The 19,903-nt window shown below is 48.3% G+C and overlaps 1 protein-coding gene across 6 annotated transcripts in view; it reads left to right on the top strand.

Annotated features, from left to right (window-relative positions):
- The window catches only part of OTOF (otoferlin), an 85,973-nt gene that overhangs the window by 13,114 nt on the left and 52,956 nt on the right, over positions 1-19,903 (top strand). For 5 of the 6 annotated variants that reach the window (XM_036224707.1, XM_036224704.1, XM_036224702.1 and 2 more), the window contains exons 2-3: positions 1,271-1,329; positions 14,141-14,229. In XM_036224707.1, coding sequence (XP_036080600.1) covers positions 1,271-1,329; positions 14,141-14,229 — 148 coding nt within the window. The remainder of the gene's footprint in view (positions 1-1,270; positions 1,330-14,140; positions 14,230-19,903) is intronic. The other variant, XM_036224706.1, reaches the window with a different exon arrangement.

Here is a 19,903-nt window from a genome sequence, read left to right as displayed (position 1 = left end):
TTTTTCTTTTAATTACAAAAGTAAAGCACGGTCACTGAGAAAATATCGAACTCAAACGTACACAGTAAAAAGTCAAAATGTGTTGCTCTCGATACGTTCTCACTCCCCTTCTCACTCATCACAGAAATTACAAGCCCTGCTCATGTGTTCGTTCTCTTTCCTCCCCAACCCCTGTCCCCCCAAAACAACATTGATCCTTTTCTCTCTGTACCACTCCTCCGTCTCGAGTAAAATTGTGCCGCGGGCTGTGTACCGTGCGGTGTCGAGCTGGCCACCTGTTCCGGTTCCCTGCTCTCTCCTGCTAGACCGTCAGCCGCCTGAGAGCAGGGAGGCTGCATACCTTCTCCGTCCCTCTACCCAGGGACGAACACGGCCTGTTGCATGGCGAACACCACCGATTATTTCTCAGAGTGACCCGAACTGGCCTGTGTCTCCCGCACATTGCCCGCCCTCTCCCCAAACCTGCCCTTACCCTCTCCTGATTATGGTTCTTCATGCAACCATACTGGGCCAGTCCTGACTGGGTGGGCTGGCAAAGAGAGCGGCTCTGCTCCCGCCCCGACGGGTGACGTGAGGATGTAGGGTGATGGTAGGGTCTGGGGAAATGTGTGTCCCTATCACCCTCCCTATTAGCTGTGCCAGTGGGGAAAAAGGGACAGGGTATGGGAGAAGCCACTGAGGCTTTCCCATCTGTTAGTTTGAGAGAGTGGAGGAAGCTGAAGGCCCTTGGCTGTGGGGGGAAGAAGGTCTGGGTGTGCCTGGCTGTCCCGGGGCCCGGCTTGGGCTGGAGCTCCCCGGCCTGGCCATGGACACGCTCATGGAAGGGAGCTGTCACTTAGCGGTGTGCCCACTGTCCTCAGGGCCAGGCTTCTGCTCAGGGCAGCTGCAGGCCAGGGAAAGCCAGCAGAGCTGAGGGGACCACGAAAGGCGGCCGAGAAAGCCGCTGGGAAGGCAGCGAGGCGGACAAAAGAGGCCGAGGTGCCATTCCCACGTCGGTCTCTCGCCAGCCTGGTGCCCCCTCCAGTATCCCCATTTGTAAAATGGAACTAATGGCCTTCGATCTGCCTGTCTCATGGGGCTGCTCAGAGGGTCAGATAAGACACTGTGGGAACTCGCCTCATCCTAGAGAGCGCCGCACAAGGCACGGGGTCCCGTGATGATAGCAAGTGAACTCGAATGCTATACACGACAGCTATCAGATCAAGAGGTGTGACCCCAAGCTCATGGTCCAGGGAGACCTGACTCTGAAATTTCCTCTTTCCCCACCCAGGGCAATCCTTCCACTCCCGGGTCCTAGAGAACTGCGAAGACGTGGCTGACTTCGATGAGGTAGGTAGGATGCCCTTCCGGACAGCGCAAGCCCTGGGCCCAGAGGAAAACAAGCACTCCCCTGCCTCCTGGGGGCACAGTGGGCCCAAATCCTGGGAAGCTGGCTTGCTCAGGGCTCCTCGCCTCTGGTTTGCTTCCTGGGAGGGAGCCTCCCTCTCCCCACCCACCCAGACTCCTGTCAGGGGCCTCTGCATAGGAGAGCAGCTAACGCGGTGGCAGTCCAGGCCCCACCAATGGCCGGCTGCCCAGGGCTTTTCATTCTCTCTGGAGAAAGGGCCCCCAGCTGAGGGCCCAGCAGGCTTTGGGGAGGGGCTCCTTTCCGGTGTTTCCCTGGGCAGGAAGAGGGCCCAGTCTAAGCCCACCTGGAGTCCAGCAAAGCCAGTCTCACAGGGGCCTCACCTCTTTCTCTCTAAAAGCTAGTGAGGTGCCCCCTACTATGTCTCCCCAGAAGCCTCCCCCCACCCCCTACTGCCCGCTTTTGAATCTCAGGCTCACAGGGCTGAGTTTTGCCTCAGTGTATGACACATTATCTCATGAATCCCTAAAAGGCCCGCTCTCGTTTTTATGTATGTTTGTATTTGTGTATGTGTGTATTGCCTTTTATTCTCATATTCTTTCCCTCCACATACGACCATTCTAATGTGTTTAACGTGTATCTTTTGGTCCCGTGTGTTCTTGCAAAATTTTTATTGTCTTGAGAGCATATAATTTATGTTTACTTAAGTGAAATCGTGTTATATATATCATTTTGTTGTACTGACCATGACTCGTAAGTTCCATCACTCTTGCTATTCTAACCTGTTGCTTCTTACCTGCTGTGTGATGCTCCGTGGAACACATCCAACATATATTGGGGTGACCAACCATCTTGGTTTACCTAAGACTGAGGGGCCTCCTGAGACACAGACGCAAAGCGGAAAAGTCCTGGTCAAACTGGGGTGGGATGGTCACCGTACACATCTGACCTACTCACGCCCCCAGTGAGGAACCCCCAGCTTGCCTCCCGCTCCCCACGACCAGAAATGCGATGACTATTCTTATGCATGCCCCCTTCGGACCTGCGCGATAGATACACTTAATCTGACCCAGCACCGCCATGCCATGGTCTACACTCCCACCACCGGTGCACGTGGATTCCTGTTTCTTACATCCTTATCTACACCTGGTGTTACCCAGCTTTCTGATGTTCACCAGTCTAACTGATACCTCATTTTGGTCTTAATGATACCTTTAAAGTTTTTGCTTGTAAATTGCCTGTTCATATTCTCGGCCCTTTTTTTTCCCCCTATCGGTATAGCTATCTTTTTCTTATTGATTTACAAGAGCTCTTTGTACGTTTTAGATAGTAACCCCTTATTGGTTTAGATATTGAAAATATCCTTCCACGATTGCCATCTAAGCTATTAACTCTGTCCCTGGTGCCCCTTATTGACTGGAAATCTTTAATCTTGGTATGTTTTCAAGTTTTGCTGAAGAAGTCTTTACACGCCTCTAGGTTAAATACATTTTCTATATTTTCTGATTTTATGATTGTATATTTTACCTTGGATGTGGTTTTCGGTGGGGGTCCAGTTTTTCTTCCATACAAAGAGTCATTTTTCCTAACATTAGCTTACTAAGCAATTATCTTGCCTCCGTTTATTTTATGTTAAGGTCTATCTCTGAGCCTTCTATTCTATCCCTATTTGTCTATTCTTGAACTTTACCACATTGCATTAATTAATATGGCTTTTTTGTATGTCTCAATATCTTTACTCTTTTTTAAAGTTGACCTATTTGTGGAACTTTATCATTCCAGATAAATCTTAAAGGAAGTTTATCAAATCCTTCCAAAAATCAGCTGGAATTTTGATTAAATTTCACTGAATTTAAAAATTAAGTTAGGAAGACATCAATTTTTTATAATATTAAATCATCTATTAAATTACCTACCATCCTTTACCAGGATTTTAAATTTTTCTACATAGAAGTCTTATGCATTTTTAATTATTTGATAGATGCTTTATAGTTTGGTTGTGATCATGAATGGTACCTTTAATGGCATTATTTAGTTTATTATTGCTGGCATAGAGAAATGCTTTCCTTACTTTATAAGTTTCTCTTTTATCTGGCAATTTGCTGAACTTTCTTATTTGTTTTAATAGGTTGTCTATGGACTCTGTTTTTCTTGTGTATGTGATAATATTATCAACAAAAAGAAGTGTTTTGTCTCTTCCTTTCCATTCTGACCTTTTAACTTCTTTATCTTTCCATAGAGTATTGGCTATGATCTCTAGTTCTATGTTAAACAGTAATGGAGATGGTAGATAGTCTTTCTGTGTTTTTCATATTAAAGGAAATAAAAGAATTTAAGTTTTGTCATTAAGTATAATTATTGTAACAGGATCTTGTCTTCCTAGTTTAAGAGTGTTTATTATAAAAACATTATTATAAAAAGTTCACATGTTGTTGAACTGTATCAAAAGCTTTTTCTGCATTACTTGAGACAATCATAATTTGCTCTTCTAGTATATTCATAATATATTATTTTTAATACATAGTAAATTCAGTTGGCTAATATTTTTATTTAGGATTCTTCCGGCTATGTCCATAAAACTTTTATAATTCATTAATGCTTAGAATTTTCGGGAACAACACACATAAGATAGGAATCTGCTTTTCCTTGACATTTTAGAAAAATCAAATGTAAAAACATCTAAGTCTGAACAGTTTGGGGAAGGAAGCCCTTTGTCTTCCTTTTCAATTTCTCCATGTTTTCTTGCACCAATTTTGGATTTTTATATGTCATTAGGTTTTCAAATTTATTAGCATATATTTGATATAATGTTTTAAAAATGTTTAAAATTTTTTTTGTGCCTATAGGTATTTCCTTCTCTTTTTTCCATGTTTCATTCTTATATAATCTCTCTGATTTTCTTCATCAGTCCTGCTAAAGATCTGTTTATCTTTATAAAGAACCAGCTTTGGATTCATTCATCTTTCCTGTTGTTATTTTCCATTTCATTGATTTTTGCCCTTTCCTTAATTATTTCCCTTCTATTTTCTTTTGTTCTGTGACTCTTTTCCCAACTTTTTGAATAGTAAACCTGTTATTTTTAACTTTTCTTGTTTCTTAATAAATTTATTTTAAGCTATAATTTTACCTGTATCTTATAAAATTTTACATGTAGTGTTTTCATTATTATTAAAATATTTCTAACATTCCTTTCTGATTTCCTCTTAAACCCAAGAGTTATATAATAATATGTTATTTATTTTCCAAATATATATGACATTACAGCTCCTTATTTTATTCACTTCTATTTTTATTGCATTACAATCAAAGAACATAGTAATAAGATATTGATCCTATGGAATTCGTTGAGACTTCTATTATGGCCTAATTCACAGTCACAAATGTTTCCTCTATTTAAAAGGAATATATTCCATGTAGGTTTCTATATATAGTGCAATATACGCTCAAGCTTATATTATTTTCCATAAGCTTATTAGTTATATTATTCAATCTTCTGCTTCTTTTTCTCTGCTTATCAGTTTCAAAAAAAATGACTGTAATAAAATCTACTACTACAATTGTTGATTTATATCTCCCTACAGCTCTGTCAGTTATTGCTTGATGTATTTTGAAACTGAATTAAGAGTTACCTATATACTCAGGATGACTGTACTTTCTTGTCTATTTTCCTTTTACCAGTAATTAATATCTTTTTTTGTCTCTTATGATGATTTTTTTTTCATTAGTTTCTATTTTGTCAGATATTAAGATTGCTATCTCAGCTTATTTTGATTCATTCGCCCGATGTATCTTTTTCAACCTTTTATTTTCTTGGTATTTTTTCTATCTTTTTATTTTTAATATTTCTGTGTTTTTAAATTTAAGTGTGCCTTCTTAGGGCATGCATTATTAGGTTTTATTTCCTTACCTTATATGTGAGCCTTTGTGTTTTAATTAAGTAGTTTCACTATTTATATGCATTATCTTTGCTACCACCATCTTAATTATATTTATAAGGCTTGTTTCCTCCACCACCTTAATTTATATTTCCACTTATTGTACTTTTTGTTTACTTGCTTTTTTCTCATTACTAGCTCTCCATTGGATGGATCAGGTTTTCTGTTAGTTGAAAAGTGATACATTCTATTTTTGTTTTCAAGGTAGTTACCCTTATCGTGTTTATGTATCTCTATCAATAGCTTAAACAAAACAATAATTATAATTTCCCTTAACATGACAAGTACTTTAATATTCTCTCATACCTTTTTGACTTCCCTACCTCAGCCCACACCCTCAGGCTGATATTATCTAGATTAGAATTTTAATTCAAGGTCCTTATGGATGTGTGTTCTCATTTTCTTTTATTGGTTCTAGCTTTCTTTCTTTCTTTCTTTCTTTCTTTCTTTCTTTCTTTCTTTCTTTCTTTCTTTCTTTCTTTCTTTCTTTCTTTTTTTTACGATAACAATAGTCTTTACCAAGATATTTGACCACCTTTACTTCTCATAGCTCTCAAAGCATCTCTTGGAATTGTTTTTCTTCCCATGTGAGTCCTTCCTCCAAAAGCGTTTTAATTTGCGCTTTTGTGTAACAAGCTTCGTAAATCTAAGAGTATTTTTCTTATTTCTTCTCATTCGAATAAGAGTTGCACTAGATATAAAACTCCTTCGCAACTGCAAAAATATCATTCTTGTAACTCTATAGATGACCTTTTCTTTCCCTCTGAGGGGAAAAAAGTGTATTTCTTTGATCTTTGATACTCTTAAATTAGTATAATGCATATATTGTAGGTTTCCTTATCTCTCCCGGTATGCACTATTTTCTGAGCCCTTTCAAACCAAAAGCCTTTCATCTTTCATTTATTATAGAAAATTCTATCTCTATTACTTTTTAAAAATAGTCTTTCCATTCGGTTTTTATAGTGGTCTCTCCTCTGCAACTCCAATTATCAGATATCAGTATTTCTACTTCTAGCTGCCGTTTCTTAGCTTTTATTTTTATTTATTTATTTATTTATTTACTTACTTACTTACTTACTTACTTACTTACTTACTTACTATCTATAAATCTTTTTCTGATGTCTTCCGAGGGACTTCTTCAAATTGATCTTCCAAATTTACTAATCTGTTCTTTTTTTATTGCTAATATATTTCTTTATGGTCCATTTGTTCTCATGATCCTGCTCCAGTTGGTACATACTGTTTAGTGTGCTGTCTTTCTTTTATAGGAGGGTCCTCTCCAAGTGTCTCTTTACATTACCCTGTTCAAGTACCGCTGGTATGAGCTATTCTGTCTTGTAACAAGTATTGGGGAAGCATGGAAGGCTGGCTATGTTGGTCCCTAGGGGTCATATGGTGGGCATGAGTACCGGGGAGGGCCCTAATCACCAGAGAAACAGAGTCAGGATCTCATCTCTGAGCCTTTAAAGAGAAACAAGGTTGACAGAAGGCAGTTCTGAATTTATAAGAAACTAGCTTTGGGAGTTCACTGAGAAAGTAGGAACAGGTCGTCTATCGACACTTATTTCCATCAATCCTCATCCCACCAGGGCTGTCGTCACAGTTTTCCTTAGTTAAAGAACAGGCACCAATTGCCCCCAAGTAATACCAGGCAGAGGAAAGAGCAGAACATATAAGGACTTCCTCTGACCAGCTCTCCGCTCACCCCGGCCCAACTGGGCGGCCTCCATCTTCCATACACACGTATCAGCCCAAACAGCCTTTGGTCTCCCTGGGTTTCTCATGTCTGTTTGTCCATTCGTTTTTTACTTCCTGGAATTCATATTTCCCTCTTGCTTCTGTAGCTTCTCCAGGGTTGACTTGGGGATGAGAATCAATAGTCTAAAGTTACCATCTTGGCACAAAGAAGAAGCTCTGCTGTGACCCCCCCAGAATAGCTTACTTCTTCTTTCCTAGATTTTGCCTCTTATATCTGGCTCTGTTTGGGCTGGGAAGGGCTCCATGGCAGACTGTTCCCGTAGAGGCTGGCATTTATCTGAGCAGCCATCAGACTGGGGGGCCACTCAGAACCTCCATTTCCTCCTCACCCTGGGCTCATCCCGACTGGTGCAGTTGTGGTCCATAGGCCCAGAGCTGCAGACACAGAGGAGCGACCATTGGTCCTCACGTCCCCTAGGCTATGCCCTCTCCAAGGAGACTTATTTTTTGGACGTGTCCCTCTCCTGGCTGTGTGAATTTCTATCTCGGTTTCTGAGCCTTACTTACCACTTTTGTCAAATGGAGCTGCCGATGGGTATAAAGTCCCATTGTAAAATGAGGAACAAAATGAGGGATTATCGTGACAGTGAACCATCGCTGGATTCTAAGCCAGCTGTCTTGGCCTCAGTCTTACCTCAGTACAGAATCTGCCCATTCCCTTCCTCTGCTTATTTCCTCAGTCAGGGCCCCGAGAGGCAGGGGCTGGTTAGATGAAGATGTGGACAGCCCGGCCCAGTCTCTCACAGTCCTGCCTCCCTGGGCCTCTGCTCCAACTTGCCCAGGCAAAACATCTGACTCCCTCCTTCTCACCAAGACTCCTAGGGGACATGTCCAGGCCTCAAGCAACCTGATGCTCATTTCAAAAGTACCTCCACTCCTTTCCATTAACTGCACCCTGGGACACCTGAGCCACAGGTATACATGACATTCAAAGTTAATCACCGTGTCTTTCCTCTTCCCAACACTACCCAGCCCAGGGCAGGTGGAATCAGTTCCTGCTGCCCCCAAGCACGGGACCACATTCTGAGCACCTGATGTGTGCCACGCCTTGGGCTAAAGATACCCCAGAGGAAAAAGCAGGCTCAACAGCACAGGAGGATGTGAGCAGGCACTTGGGCATGGGGGAGCCCCAGGTCAGTGCGGAGAGATGGAGGAGGCGAGAAGCCAGGGAGTTATAAGCAAAAGCACACAGCCATGTCAGACAGCAGCCCTGAGAGAGGGAGGAGGGTTCTCACCTGGGGAAAATTCTACCAGCCCATGAGTGGACAGGAAGTTTTGGTTGTCACAATGGGGAACCCACTGGCACTTAGTGGAATGGGGGCAAGGCTGCTAAATGATTTGTGGTGCTCAGGCCCTCCCACACTAGCGAGACCTGCGGGTCCTACCCACCCCCTCCCCCCAGCAGCCCCATCGGAAGATCATGACACTGTGCTGCTTCCTGAGCAAGTCCCCTTCCATCCAATCTCCACAGCAGCCTATAGGGGATGGAACCTGGGCTCGGAACATGTTTCCTTCCCAAGGTGACAGAGCTGTAAGTATAGCAAAGCCAGGTTTCTAAGTTTGGGCTTAGATTGAATTCTAAGCGCTCTCCGGGTTCAGCAGTAGAAAGCTGCTCCCGGGCCTGACCCTCACCGCCCCCGCAGGACCTTGCTGGGGTCTCTCCACGCCCCCTGCCTGGGTCTTGCCAAAGAAAGCCTGGAATTACACCCATGCTTACACCTGTCTCCACAGAATCTGGGGGCGGACAAGTCCCAAACTTCCCTTGCTGGCCCTTGAAGGAAACTTCCTGTCAGTTGGTCCAGAGCAAGCTTGAAAAAGTAACCTCAGCTGCCCTTGCAAAACCTTCGAAGGCCTCTTTCCAGAAAGTCTCTTTTCTCAGCCTTACTGTATCTAGGGCCTTTTGGAAACCAGCTCAGTGAGGTACAAAACACACTAGCCTGGGGGTCATGAGACCTGGGCTAGAGTCTTCTGTGCCTTTGGGCTGGCCACCCAGTCTCTCCGAGCCTCAGATTCCCTTTTGGTAAAATGGGGGATATACTCCTTGCTCTGCCTGCCTTGCAGGACTGTTTCGCAGCTGGGAAAAAATGAAATAAAAGACAAGAAAACAAATGGCTCTCCCTCCTCTGCTCAGACAAGGAAGGATAAGAGGGGCTGCTGCAGGCTGGGCTGAGGAACCCGAGCGGGGACGAGGAGGCAATGGAAGAAAGACAATGCTCTGGACAGCGAGTGGAAACAGGCCTGGACGAGGTGTCTCCTTTCCCAGAGGCTGGAACCTGAGATCCTGCATTTAACCCACAACTCCAGAGAAGAGAGAGAGAGCGAGAGAACGAGAGCGAGAATGAGAGAGAGAGAGAGAGAGAGAGAGAGAGGCTTGGTGCCAGGCCAGCAGCCAGCAAAAACTCCTGCCCTGGGGGAAGTGGAATGGCCACACCAGACCCACCTCAAGTCATATTGGTTTGGCTCTCGGCCAGGCCCCATGTGGCCCACACCCCAGAGGAGAGGCCAGAATAACAATACTACCTATGGGACTAGTAAGAAGACCAGCTGCTATTTGCTGAGCATTTAGCGTGTGGCAGGATGGGCTGAGAGTTCTACACAGCACTATAACTTATGGCAACTCAGTGGGCTGGTATCATCTCGGGTGGAAAGTAGGCGTGCCAGTATTTGAACCCAAGCCCATCTGACTCCAGAGCCTATGGCCACTTGGCAAAGAGGACAAGGCTTAGTCTTGCACTCAAGGGGCTCAGTCCAGGGGGGCGGGGAGATGGACCCAGAACAAAGATGGACAATGGGCCTTTAGAGCCCAAAGAAGGAAGTCACCAGCCTGGTGATTAGAGGATCAAGGAGACCTGATCTCATCTGCTCACTTTGCTGTTACCTGGGCTGTGAGCTCTGTGGGGCCAGGAATGTACCTGCTGGCTCATCATTGGCTTGGCACCCAGCACAGGGCTCAGGGAATATTGCCAAGTGAAAGAATGAACAAAAGAATGAACCCAATTTGAGTCTTGGGTTTTCCATTGTACCCTAAAGCTTTGCAACACACCCTAAGATGTCTCCCTCTACCCCACCCCCAAAAAACCTAGAGGACTGTCCCTTTAAGGATATTGTATTGCTGATTTAGATTGGTTCCAGACCTGGTTTACAAGGCCAGGATAATCCAGGTCATTCTCTACTCTGCATCAGGGAAACCTCTCCAGGAGGCCTAGATCATTGAGGTTGATAGGACGAAGGACTCTTCCGCCCTGGCCAGCACCAGCCAGGTTGCAGCCAAGCCTAGAGCTGACAAACTGGGTCACAGCTCCACACTCCCAGGGGCCCCGAGACCCCTTAGACAAAGGAGAGGGGAAAACAGAGGAAACAGCCAAGGAAAATTCAAACCAAACCGAAGCCCATGCCTCTGCTTCTAAGGAGGCCAAACGGGAGTGGCAAAGAGACCCCCGGGTTCAGAGTCCCATCTTTAAATCACTTCCCTTGAGCTGGGAGGCTGGTTACAGGTTGCAAAGCCCCACCTGTTCCAACCTGCAGTGGGAGAGGGTGGAGAAGTAGGGGATGGGAGGGAGCTGATCTTTGATTTCATCGGGAAGGTCTTTCCCCTGAGCAGTGGTCCTCAAACTTGGCCCCACGGGGAATCACCTGGGAGCTCTTACCACACCTGGACTCTGCACAGGGATGCTGGTTTAATCAGTCCACACTAATCAAATGCAGGTCAGGCCTGGAGATTTTCTAAAGCTTCTAGAAATGATTCTAATGTGCGGACAGGCTTGAGAACCACTAAGAGAAAGAGAGATAGAGATAGAGAGACAGAGAGTTAGAGACAGAGATAGAGATAGAGAGAAAAAACAGAGAGAGAGAGACAGAGAGAGAAACTAATATAAGATTAAAATGGACGTGAGGAGCAAACAGGAGAGAAGGGAAATGGAGAAACGAAGGAAAAGCGTGGTGTGGGTGGAAAATGAGGAGACAGAAACGTGAGGAAAGGGAAGAATACTCCTTCAGAGAGGAACGAAGCTTATGGGACTTGAATGTCAACTGTAACTGGAAAAAAACACTTTATCCAAAGCAAAATTATTTTTTTAAAAAAAGAAGCTCACGAGACTCACTCGGGCCTTGCCTTTCTCTGGGAAGGGCTCAGCCCTGCTCCAGCATTTACTTCCTCCTGTGCTCTCCTCCTGAGACTCCTTCCTGCAAAAATTCCCCGAAAGGCCTCGCTCAGCCCCATTCCCAGGTCTGCTTCCTCTGGAGTTGGATCCCAGGCAAGGCTCCCTGGGGCACCCGTCCCCAACCCTCCCTGGCCTCCTCCTCTCCACTCAGCAAACTGGCCCACGACCACCAACATTTCATTCCTACGGGCCCTTTGACCCAACACACTGCACCCCCATCACGAGGCAAGTCAGTCAGTGCTTGGTGATGAGCGAACAAAAGTCACAAGCACTTTCCTTCTCTGGGTCCCTTTCCTTCGAAATGACTTCAGCTGTTCCTGTGAGGACCGAGGTAACGTCACTGTTCCCTGCATCCTGTTAGTGCCATTTTCACAGTCTTTTCCTTTTTCTCTTAATCTCTCTCTCCTTCTAAAGCCAAAATCCCGCCCACAGACCTTCAGATGAATCAAACAGTCCTGCCCCCTTTATTCCAAGAAAACCGAAATCTTGGTGGCTCCCCTAGCCCTCTCCCGCTCAGCACTATGGCACATGGGTCGGGTTTTCGTGAGCTGGTTTATTTCCCTATAGCCCAGTAAAGCAACTTCATTAAGAAAACTGCATACTCGGCTGAGCCGGAAGCATCCAGACGGCGGGAGCAGAAGCTGCTTAACGAGGCCTGCGGGCCAGGCCAGGCTGCTCCTGCTCCAAGGCCCTGCCCAGAGCCCCCTCCCTGCCCCCCCTGGGTCCTCTCCCTTCCCTGCTGCTTCCGCCCTCTCCTGCCTGCTCCAGCTGAAACATCAGTGGTGTCAGGGGCCTCCCTGGGACTTGGCCAGTCCTGAAGAAAGGGAACATTAAGCCCATTTTCCTGAGACAGGCCCTGCCCACACTAGGAGTGACCTTCCAGGCTGGCCTCGTGCCCCGCCCGCCGCCATCCCCCAGTCCCCATTCTGGGAGAAGGGAGCACAGCTTTGATATGGCACAGTTGCAAGGTTGGCTCTTAGAAGCCTCCCCAGGGCCTGTTCAACTACTAAGAACCAGGTTCTCTGAATCACGTTACTTCTCTGAGCGTGGGTTTCTCTGCCTATAAAACAGAACACTTTATCCGTCTCTTGGGTTGTAGTAAAGACTAAATGAATTAATGCATCTAAAGCATTCAGACCCCTGCATGATGAAAAGTTCTCTATAAATGGCAACTATTGTTACCATTACTATCATTATTATTTATTTCTAGCCTATTGAGCAATCTGAATTTGGTGGGGTATAAAAATGAAACAAAATGTGAAAGTCACTGCCTTCTACCTGCGGTCAAAATCCCCCTTAACACCATCCCTTAGTGGCAGTCTGAGCAGACCTCAGGGCTTTCTGATCATTGTCAGTTATTTAAAGTTGAGTTCAGAAGGGCTGACTAGTCTACCTGTTATCCTCTTTATACCTGGTCTTCTCCCTTTTCTCAGGCTTGTGGCTCAAGACGCAGGGCGGGATAGGGATGCCGGCCCAGGCCCTCCACATCTCCTCCCGCTCCAGCCGGGAGTGGGGGTGCATGGTCTGATTCTTGCTCTCTGCCATGGACGTGACCCTTCTTTGTGGTGTGACCACCTCTCTGATGAGCTCCAGCTAGCTCTGGAAGCTGTCAACGTGGCAGGCCTACAAACTCAGGCTGTCTTATAGGACATGGTGTGGGTGGCCTCTGTGGGAGACCTGAGTGACCTGCCACACAGGACTGATTCCCCACCTAGGAGACCTGGCTCCACCCCACCGCAGCTCCTGCCACCAGAGGGGTAACGTCGCAGCCTCATCCAAGCTGAGGACCTCTCTCCTGGCAGGCAGCCTGGGGTGGAGCATCAGAGACCCCCCTTCACAGCATCCACTTGGCCCACAGAATGTAAACCACCTATTGGCACCCAACGGTGGCACACCAGGCTCCTTCCTGGCTGCCTCCCTGGCCCTGCGGTGCTCTGTGGGTCTCCCGAGAGGCTCAGGGGACAGACCAGTCAGTCCACTGCCTGGGCAGATGTCGCTGGGAACTTGCATGCCAGGTTCCTCTTCCTGCGGGTGCTTCAACCTCTCTGAGCCACCAAAACACCCCGTGCAGGAGGCTACTCTTTCTACCTTTCCCTTCCTGTCTTCTTTCACGTCCTAGGGAGGAGGAGGGCTGGGCGATGGCTGGGGGTGGCAGGCCTTTAAGGAAGCCCTGAGGGAGGTGCCTGGCTCTGCTTTTTTAAAGCTCTCTTTAGAGGATGGGTCCGTAGGACATTTTGGCCTCTGTTTTGGGCCTTCACTGCCACTTCTAGGGCATCGGGAAAAATTCCACTCAACTTCCTGTTCATCATTGTTATTGATTTAGTAATGAAGCCAGGATAGAAGTGGTGAGGGTTAATCTAGAAACAGCGAGTTAGAGACAGGCTATCCCTCCTCTGAGGTCCTGACCCTAATACAGGTAAACAGCTAAAATCTGTCCCCAAGGTTCACATTGCTAGTGTGAAGGGTGGTTTGACCTGAAAGCACACACCTCACGCTCCAGGCAGAGCTTGGACAGGTCAGAATGATTCTGATTCAGAACGACACAGCCAAAACCAAGCGCACAGCACACGGCGCTTGCTGTTGCCCGGGATTGGCTCCGGGTTGCACTACCTACTCTCGAGTTCAGCCCAGCAGTTGGGAGGCAGTGGAAAGGGCACTGGGCTGAGAGTCCGAAGTCCCGGTCAGTGTTAGGTTCTCATACTTGCCATATGACCTTGGGCAGGTCACCAAAACCCTCCCAGCGCCATCTTTGAAAGAAGAATGAGCCACACCACCCTTGCCACCAGGTGGTAGTCAGAATTCAATGAGGCTCCCGGTCTGAACTTTGTCACTGGGCAGCCCTGGGGTGACGTGAGGGGGCATCTTACCAGGGATCCCCTCCCAGTCCCCACACCCCTTCCTGTCATTTCCACCCAAGACCACAGCTGTCCCTCTCTCCCCAGACCTTCCGGTGGCCAGTGGCCAGCAGCATCGACAACAACGAGATGCTTGAGATTCAGATCTTCAACTATAGCAAAGTCTTCAGCAACAAGTAAGCACGGGGTAGGGGCAGAGAGGCGGGGCGGAGGGCCTGGGGGCCAGCCTTGCTCCTCGAGCTGCCCTCTCCTTTGGGTTCAAAAGGAGACCCGCACCTGTAACTTGCCCTGGGGTAGACCTTCAAAGACCCTCCCACCTGCTTCCTCCTGTCATCCTCGAAGTCCCCCAGCCCTCTCAAGCATTGTCGGCCAAGCATACCCCACTCTCCTCCTTCTCTCCCCAGTCCCATCGCAGCTTCCTGTCCCCTTTTTTAAGCCTTCCCTTTACAGCAGGCTGGACAACAGTTACCCATTAGAGAAGCTAACATAATGGCTGATGACATCCTCCATCTATAGCCTTGAGGGCAACCCTGTCACACCTGCGGCTGACAAGAGCTCTGGGGAAGTTTGGCATGATGAATTCGGGAGTCAGGCAAGCTTGATCTCAGGTCCCAGCCCAGCCATCTACCGTGTGACCCTGGACAAGTTACATAACCTCTTCGAATTCAGTATACTTACCTGGAAAAAGGATAAGTGTTTACCTCAAGGGTAAGCTGTGAGAATTAAGTGAGACAGATGTCTGTTCATTAACTCATTCCCCGTGTGTTTACTAAGCGCCTAATATGCGTCAGGCACAGAACCAGGCGCTGACTGTGAGCCATCTATACTCACGGAGCTTAGACTCTGCGACGAAGGGCAGCTCCCACGTGAGCACTGTCACCGCTAGAGGTAGTTCCCAGCCCTCTCTGTGGGCGACAAGCAGAATTCAGAATGATTCGAACAGCCTGGAATGGTGACGAAATATCATACATGTCAATTTCTACCTTGGGTTCAAAACCCAGTTGCGCTCATACAAGCTGGAGGGCATCGCGCCTGCACAGCAGCATGTCCGAAAAGGCGCAGGGGTCTTATTCCCTGAGAGCTCGGTACAATGCAGCCCTAGGAGAGACTACGAGCAAGAGGAAAGCTGGCTTGATGCTAGGTGGTATTCACAGAAGCAGAAGGATCAGAGCAGGAGCCAAGCTTCCACTGTTCTCATGCCAGTTAGAGACAATACCAGTAGGCACCGGCTTGTGGACGCCGGGGGGAAGGGACTAAATCTTATTTTATAACAAGGGAATGAGAGCCTGGAGGAGAAAGTCACAGAGGACATGTTATCCATCCATCCATCCATCCATCCATCCATCTATCCTGCCAGTCTTTCAGTCACTCGTCAAACATTTACTAAGCAAATACTCTGTACCAGGCAGACTCTGTGCTAGACACCGGAGGAACTAAGAACCTGGTTTAAGGCACCGTGCCTGTCCCCTAAGAAGGTTTTCTGCCATGAGGAAGAGGAAAGAGATGTGTTTCTGGAAGCAGGACCAGGACCAGGCTGCATTGTGGGAAGACAGCTGTGATGGGGGAGGGTTGGCAGAGAGCGGGCCACGACGTTTTCGAGGGGTTTCTGAATCAGAAAGGGCTGAACCAGGGGGCGCTGCCCGGATTCTGTGGTTTTCCTTGGGAACCTGCAGATCTGAGTTGAGTATGGGGTGTGGGCATTTCAGGCCTGCTGGCAGGGACACTGTGAAGGTGATTAAGGCAAAGGGGCCTTCCTACTTGGCCTCTCAGGATGTCACACCATTCAGGCAGCTAGCTGTCTCTGGAACCCACAAGAAAGGTTCATGAGACACTCACTGGGGCCCCCAAAATGAAGCATGGCCTTCTTGCCTGAGGTGAGAGGTCAGGTGACCTGTGAGGACAGGAGAAATAGGAACAGGAGAAGGGCCCATGTACACAACAATGTAGACGCGGAGGAAAAAGCAGAATCAAAAGCTGAGGGACAGGAAGGGCATCCGGGCACCCCAGTGGGGACCCATGGGTAGGCGGCAGAACATCCAGGAGCCTCAGAGCTCAGCCGGTGCAATCCTCGCTATGCAGATGGGGAAACTGAGCCTCAGAGAGGATACTGAGGCCACACGAGTCGATAATAGAGCCCCTTCTTAATCCTCAAACTCCAAGAAACCAGGGTATGTGAGCAGTTATGGTGGAAGCCAAGAATGGGAAGGACTGGGAAATCGTTTACGATATAAACTGCTGGGCCAACCATGGAAATGCTAGAAACCTTTGAAAACATCAAAACTCCTGCTATAAACAAATCAGAAGTATTTGGTAAATTGTTTGGGAAACTGACTATCGTAACAATGGATATGCCGACGTTTAAGGCTATAATTACTTGTTCTAAAATGCCAACAAGAGGGAGACAGACAGAGGGGTGTCTTATTCTAATTCTCTTCTTTCCCTCTCCCTGCCCTCCCTGCCTCCACCCAAGAGAAGGCGGGATACCCCACAAGGGGTGGGGGGTGGCTGCGCCTGGTGAAAGGGGGCCCTGCCACTTCCTAGGATGCCTGAAGAATGTCAGAGCTGGGGTGGGGGAAGGAGTAGCCGTCAGAGGAACCAGAGGAACGCACAGAGCCAATCACATGACTGATGATGCTTTTGGGGAAACTGAGGTAAAGGAGGCTGGTGTGAGAAATGGGACCTATGGGCCTAATCTCGTCACTACCCGTCTCAGAGAAAGGGACTTGTCCTGGGCGTGGAGAGCTTCTTGGAAACTGGCCCCTGACCCCATGGTTCCGGGGATCGCTGGGAGGAGGAGGAAATTTGATGTGGGGGAAGAAAGCGTCCTCATCAGAGACTAGGAGATCCTCAGGTCTGCTCTGAACCAGGCCCTCCTTCAGCACTTCCCTTTGAGGACGAGGTGTTGGGCCCAGAGGATCTTATGAGTCTCCTTCTGCCTGACCAGGACCCTTGATGGGGGAGGGCCTGACTCAGGTGCCGGTCTCCTGGGGCTCCTGAATAATTCAGGAGCCAGGAGAGCAGTGGGGGCCTAGCCCCTTTGGGCACTTGACACCGGCTCCCAGGGGAAAGCAATGAATTATTGACAGGTCCTGGTGCCTGGCTGCAGCTCTATTGTGGTCATTCTGTGGCTGGTCTGTGCCCGAGGCCCCCTCCCTGGTAGCTAATCACCTGGGAATCTTCCTTGGGGGCCAGCACAGCCTCCTGGGTGGCTGTGGGCCCCATGGGGAGTACTGTCTCTTTTCAATGAGTAATCTGAATGGGCCGCATGAGGAAGATTGTCAGAAGACAGTGGATTAGGTTCCAACATCTTCACCTAATTGCCTGGGGGAAACTGACTCCCAAAGAAGCCCATACCCAGGGTCACACAGTAGCCTCAGGGCAGGGCCAAACCTCCTTCCCCAGAACGAAGGGCCTAGTACCTCCATTTCCAGGGAAGGACCCCGCTGTCCAAGGGGCATGTGAGCCATCCCTCCTCAGTGGCCCTGGACGGCCGCTCCATGCTGACCCACCCAGAGACGCAGGAGCAGTAGGCAGACCCCACTGAGTTTGCAGAGAGCGGCAGGGGTGGGAGGGGTTGGTTGGGGAGTCATCACGCACTCCAGAGCCAGGGCTTCCTTCCTGTCCACAGAGGTGGCTGAGGGGCAGCATAATGTTGGAAGCAGCATTATAGCACTTGTTCTGAAGCTTATTTTCATAGCAAGCACTGTTTTTGCTTAGATAGTACATTATAGACCTGTAGAGAAAGCAAAGTTTTATACAAATTTTATAACAAAATAAAAATCTTCCTATTTTACACAAGACTAAGGTATATCAATTGTCTACTTCAAAGAATACTATTTTTCATTTCTATTTGGGAGGTTGGGGGGAACCATTAGATGTGAAAGCCCCCAAGCCATCACACAGGGGAGTGACAAGCTGATTCCTCTGGCCAAGCCGCTCCCAAGGTTCCAGCCCCACCCTCTGGGCCTCAGCTGGGCCTCAGCTCTGTGAAGCTAAGCATCTGCACCTGGAGCCCATCCTGTAAAGGAGACAGCCTTGCCTCGGCCCTCCACACAGCCGACACCTGAATACCTTGGTGTTTCAGTCCAGTGTTCTCGCCACCGCACACTGAATCCGGTGGCATCACCTCCTTTGGGGAGATGGGGGTAAAAAACCAAGTTCAGAGAGGTTGGAGAACTAGCCAAAGTCACACAGCCGCCAGGTAACAGAATCCCCCTTAGACCCTGCCAGGTGAACCTACCTCTGTCTGACTCCAGAGCCCAGGCTCTTTCCACTGTCTACACTGCCTCCTCTTAGGGATGGCGTTCAGTCCTTATGTGGATGGGACATGGGTCAGGGTGTGAGGAGTCGGGGATTTTTCAGAGGCAGACAGCTTACTGTGTGGCTTAAGCAGTGGCAAAATGGACGAGCAGTAAGAGGAGCAATGGGGTAGCGGGATCCCATCACAAGGCATTAGGCAGGATGTGTAAGGGACCCCTTTTTCATGGAATGCTGGACGAGCTCCCCTCTCAGGCCCCTCTCAAGTCCAGAGATCTTTACTCTGACTTTTAAGCCTGGAAGGCGCTGGAGGTTTCTCTGAGCACTTGCAGGGGTGAGGAGGTAAGTGGGGGAAATAGCCCCATCCTGCCCCCTGGGGGTGTCTTGTCGCATTGCAGCATCTCTGCTTATCTGCTCAGGCCTTCCTTCCTAGGCCTCTTAGGACATCTAGAGAAAGATGTCCCCATGTTCCCAAGCACCCAGCACCCAGCAGGTGCTCAGTGGCTCCGAGTAGAAACTAAAGCAGGCCAGAGTTCCAGCTGGCAAAGGGCAGTGGCAGAACAGAGGATTCTGAGTGTGCTCCCGGGCCAGCATCACCAGCATCACCAGGAAACGTGTCAGAAACACTTCCTCAGGCCCCACCCTGGATCAGACTCCCCGGAGCTGGGCCAGTGGTGGGCTGGAGCTGGATCCTACCAGCTTCAGAGGGAAGATGCTACAAGTCACTCCCAGTTCTGAGTTCAATGACTTAACACGGGTATCCTGAAATTGGCCATGGAGGTAGGAGGACCACGTGGAAGTCACAGAAGCTTCCGGTCAGGTCTGCCCTTCCCCTCCCCTAGCCAGTCATTAAACATTTGCCAGTGCAACTGGGGTGGGTGGGTCCCCATCATTTGTGTTTTAACGGGCCTTCCAGATGATTCTGTTTGTGCTGATGTTTGAGAACCACTGATTTAGAACCAAAAGAGGTGAGGCTGAAGAAGGGCCAGGTCTGAGAAGCTCCTAGAAGCCTACTCAGGCTGTGGAGTAGAGGAATGCTGTGAGCGGTTCTGCCCTCAGGTAGGGAGGGTGGGCTGGCAGGTGAGGCTCCTGCAGGAAGCCTTTCCTATTCATCCAATATGCCTGCTCCTGCCACTCCACCCCGCCACCCCCCCCCCCACACACACACAGATGTGAGGCTTTTTAAAAAAACAAAACAAAACAAAACAAAACAATGTTTATCCTTTATGGCACTCAGGATGGTCTGAGATCAAACATGTCTGTTAACGTCATAATTCACCTGACACCTCATCTCACCTGAATTTGCCATTAATTAGCTGTGTCTCAGCCTGTTTTCTCGGCCTCGTCTTCCTTCTCCATAAATGAAGGACAGCGTGAGAGGGCCCCGAGTCCCTCCAGTGCTCACGCACTGTGGCTGTCCCCCTCAGCTTCTGCCCCGTTAGTCAGAAATGGTGTGTGTGTTTTAATTTACCCCATGTGGTGTCACCCTGTGAGAACATCTCTCTGAATCCCTGTTCTCTCTGGAGCAACGACCTTCAAACCACAGGGTGGAATGGGGTTCAAGTCAACTCGGTCAGCATTCATGGGGCACCC

Source organism: Rousettus aegyptiacus, unplaced genomic scaffold, assembly GCF_014176215.1.
Source record: "Rousettus aegyptiacus isolate mRouAeg1 unplaced genomic scaffold, mRouAeg1.p scaffold_m13_p_7, whole genome shotgun sequence".
Lineage (NCBI taxonomy): Eukaryota > Metazoa > Chordata > Mammalia > Chiroptera > Pteropodidae > Rousettus > Rousettus aegyptiacus.
Note: the sequence above shows the minus strand (reverse complement) of the source record. Positions and strands in the feature narration are given on the sequence as shown.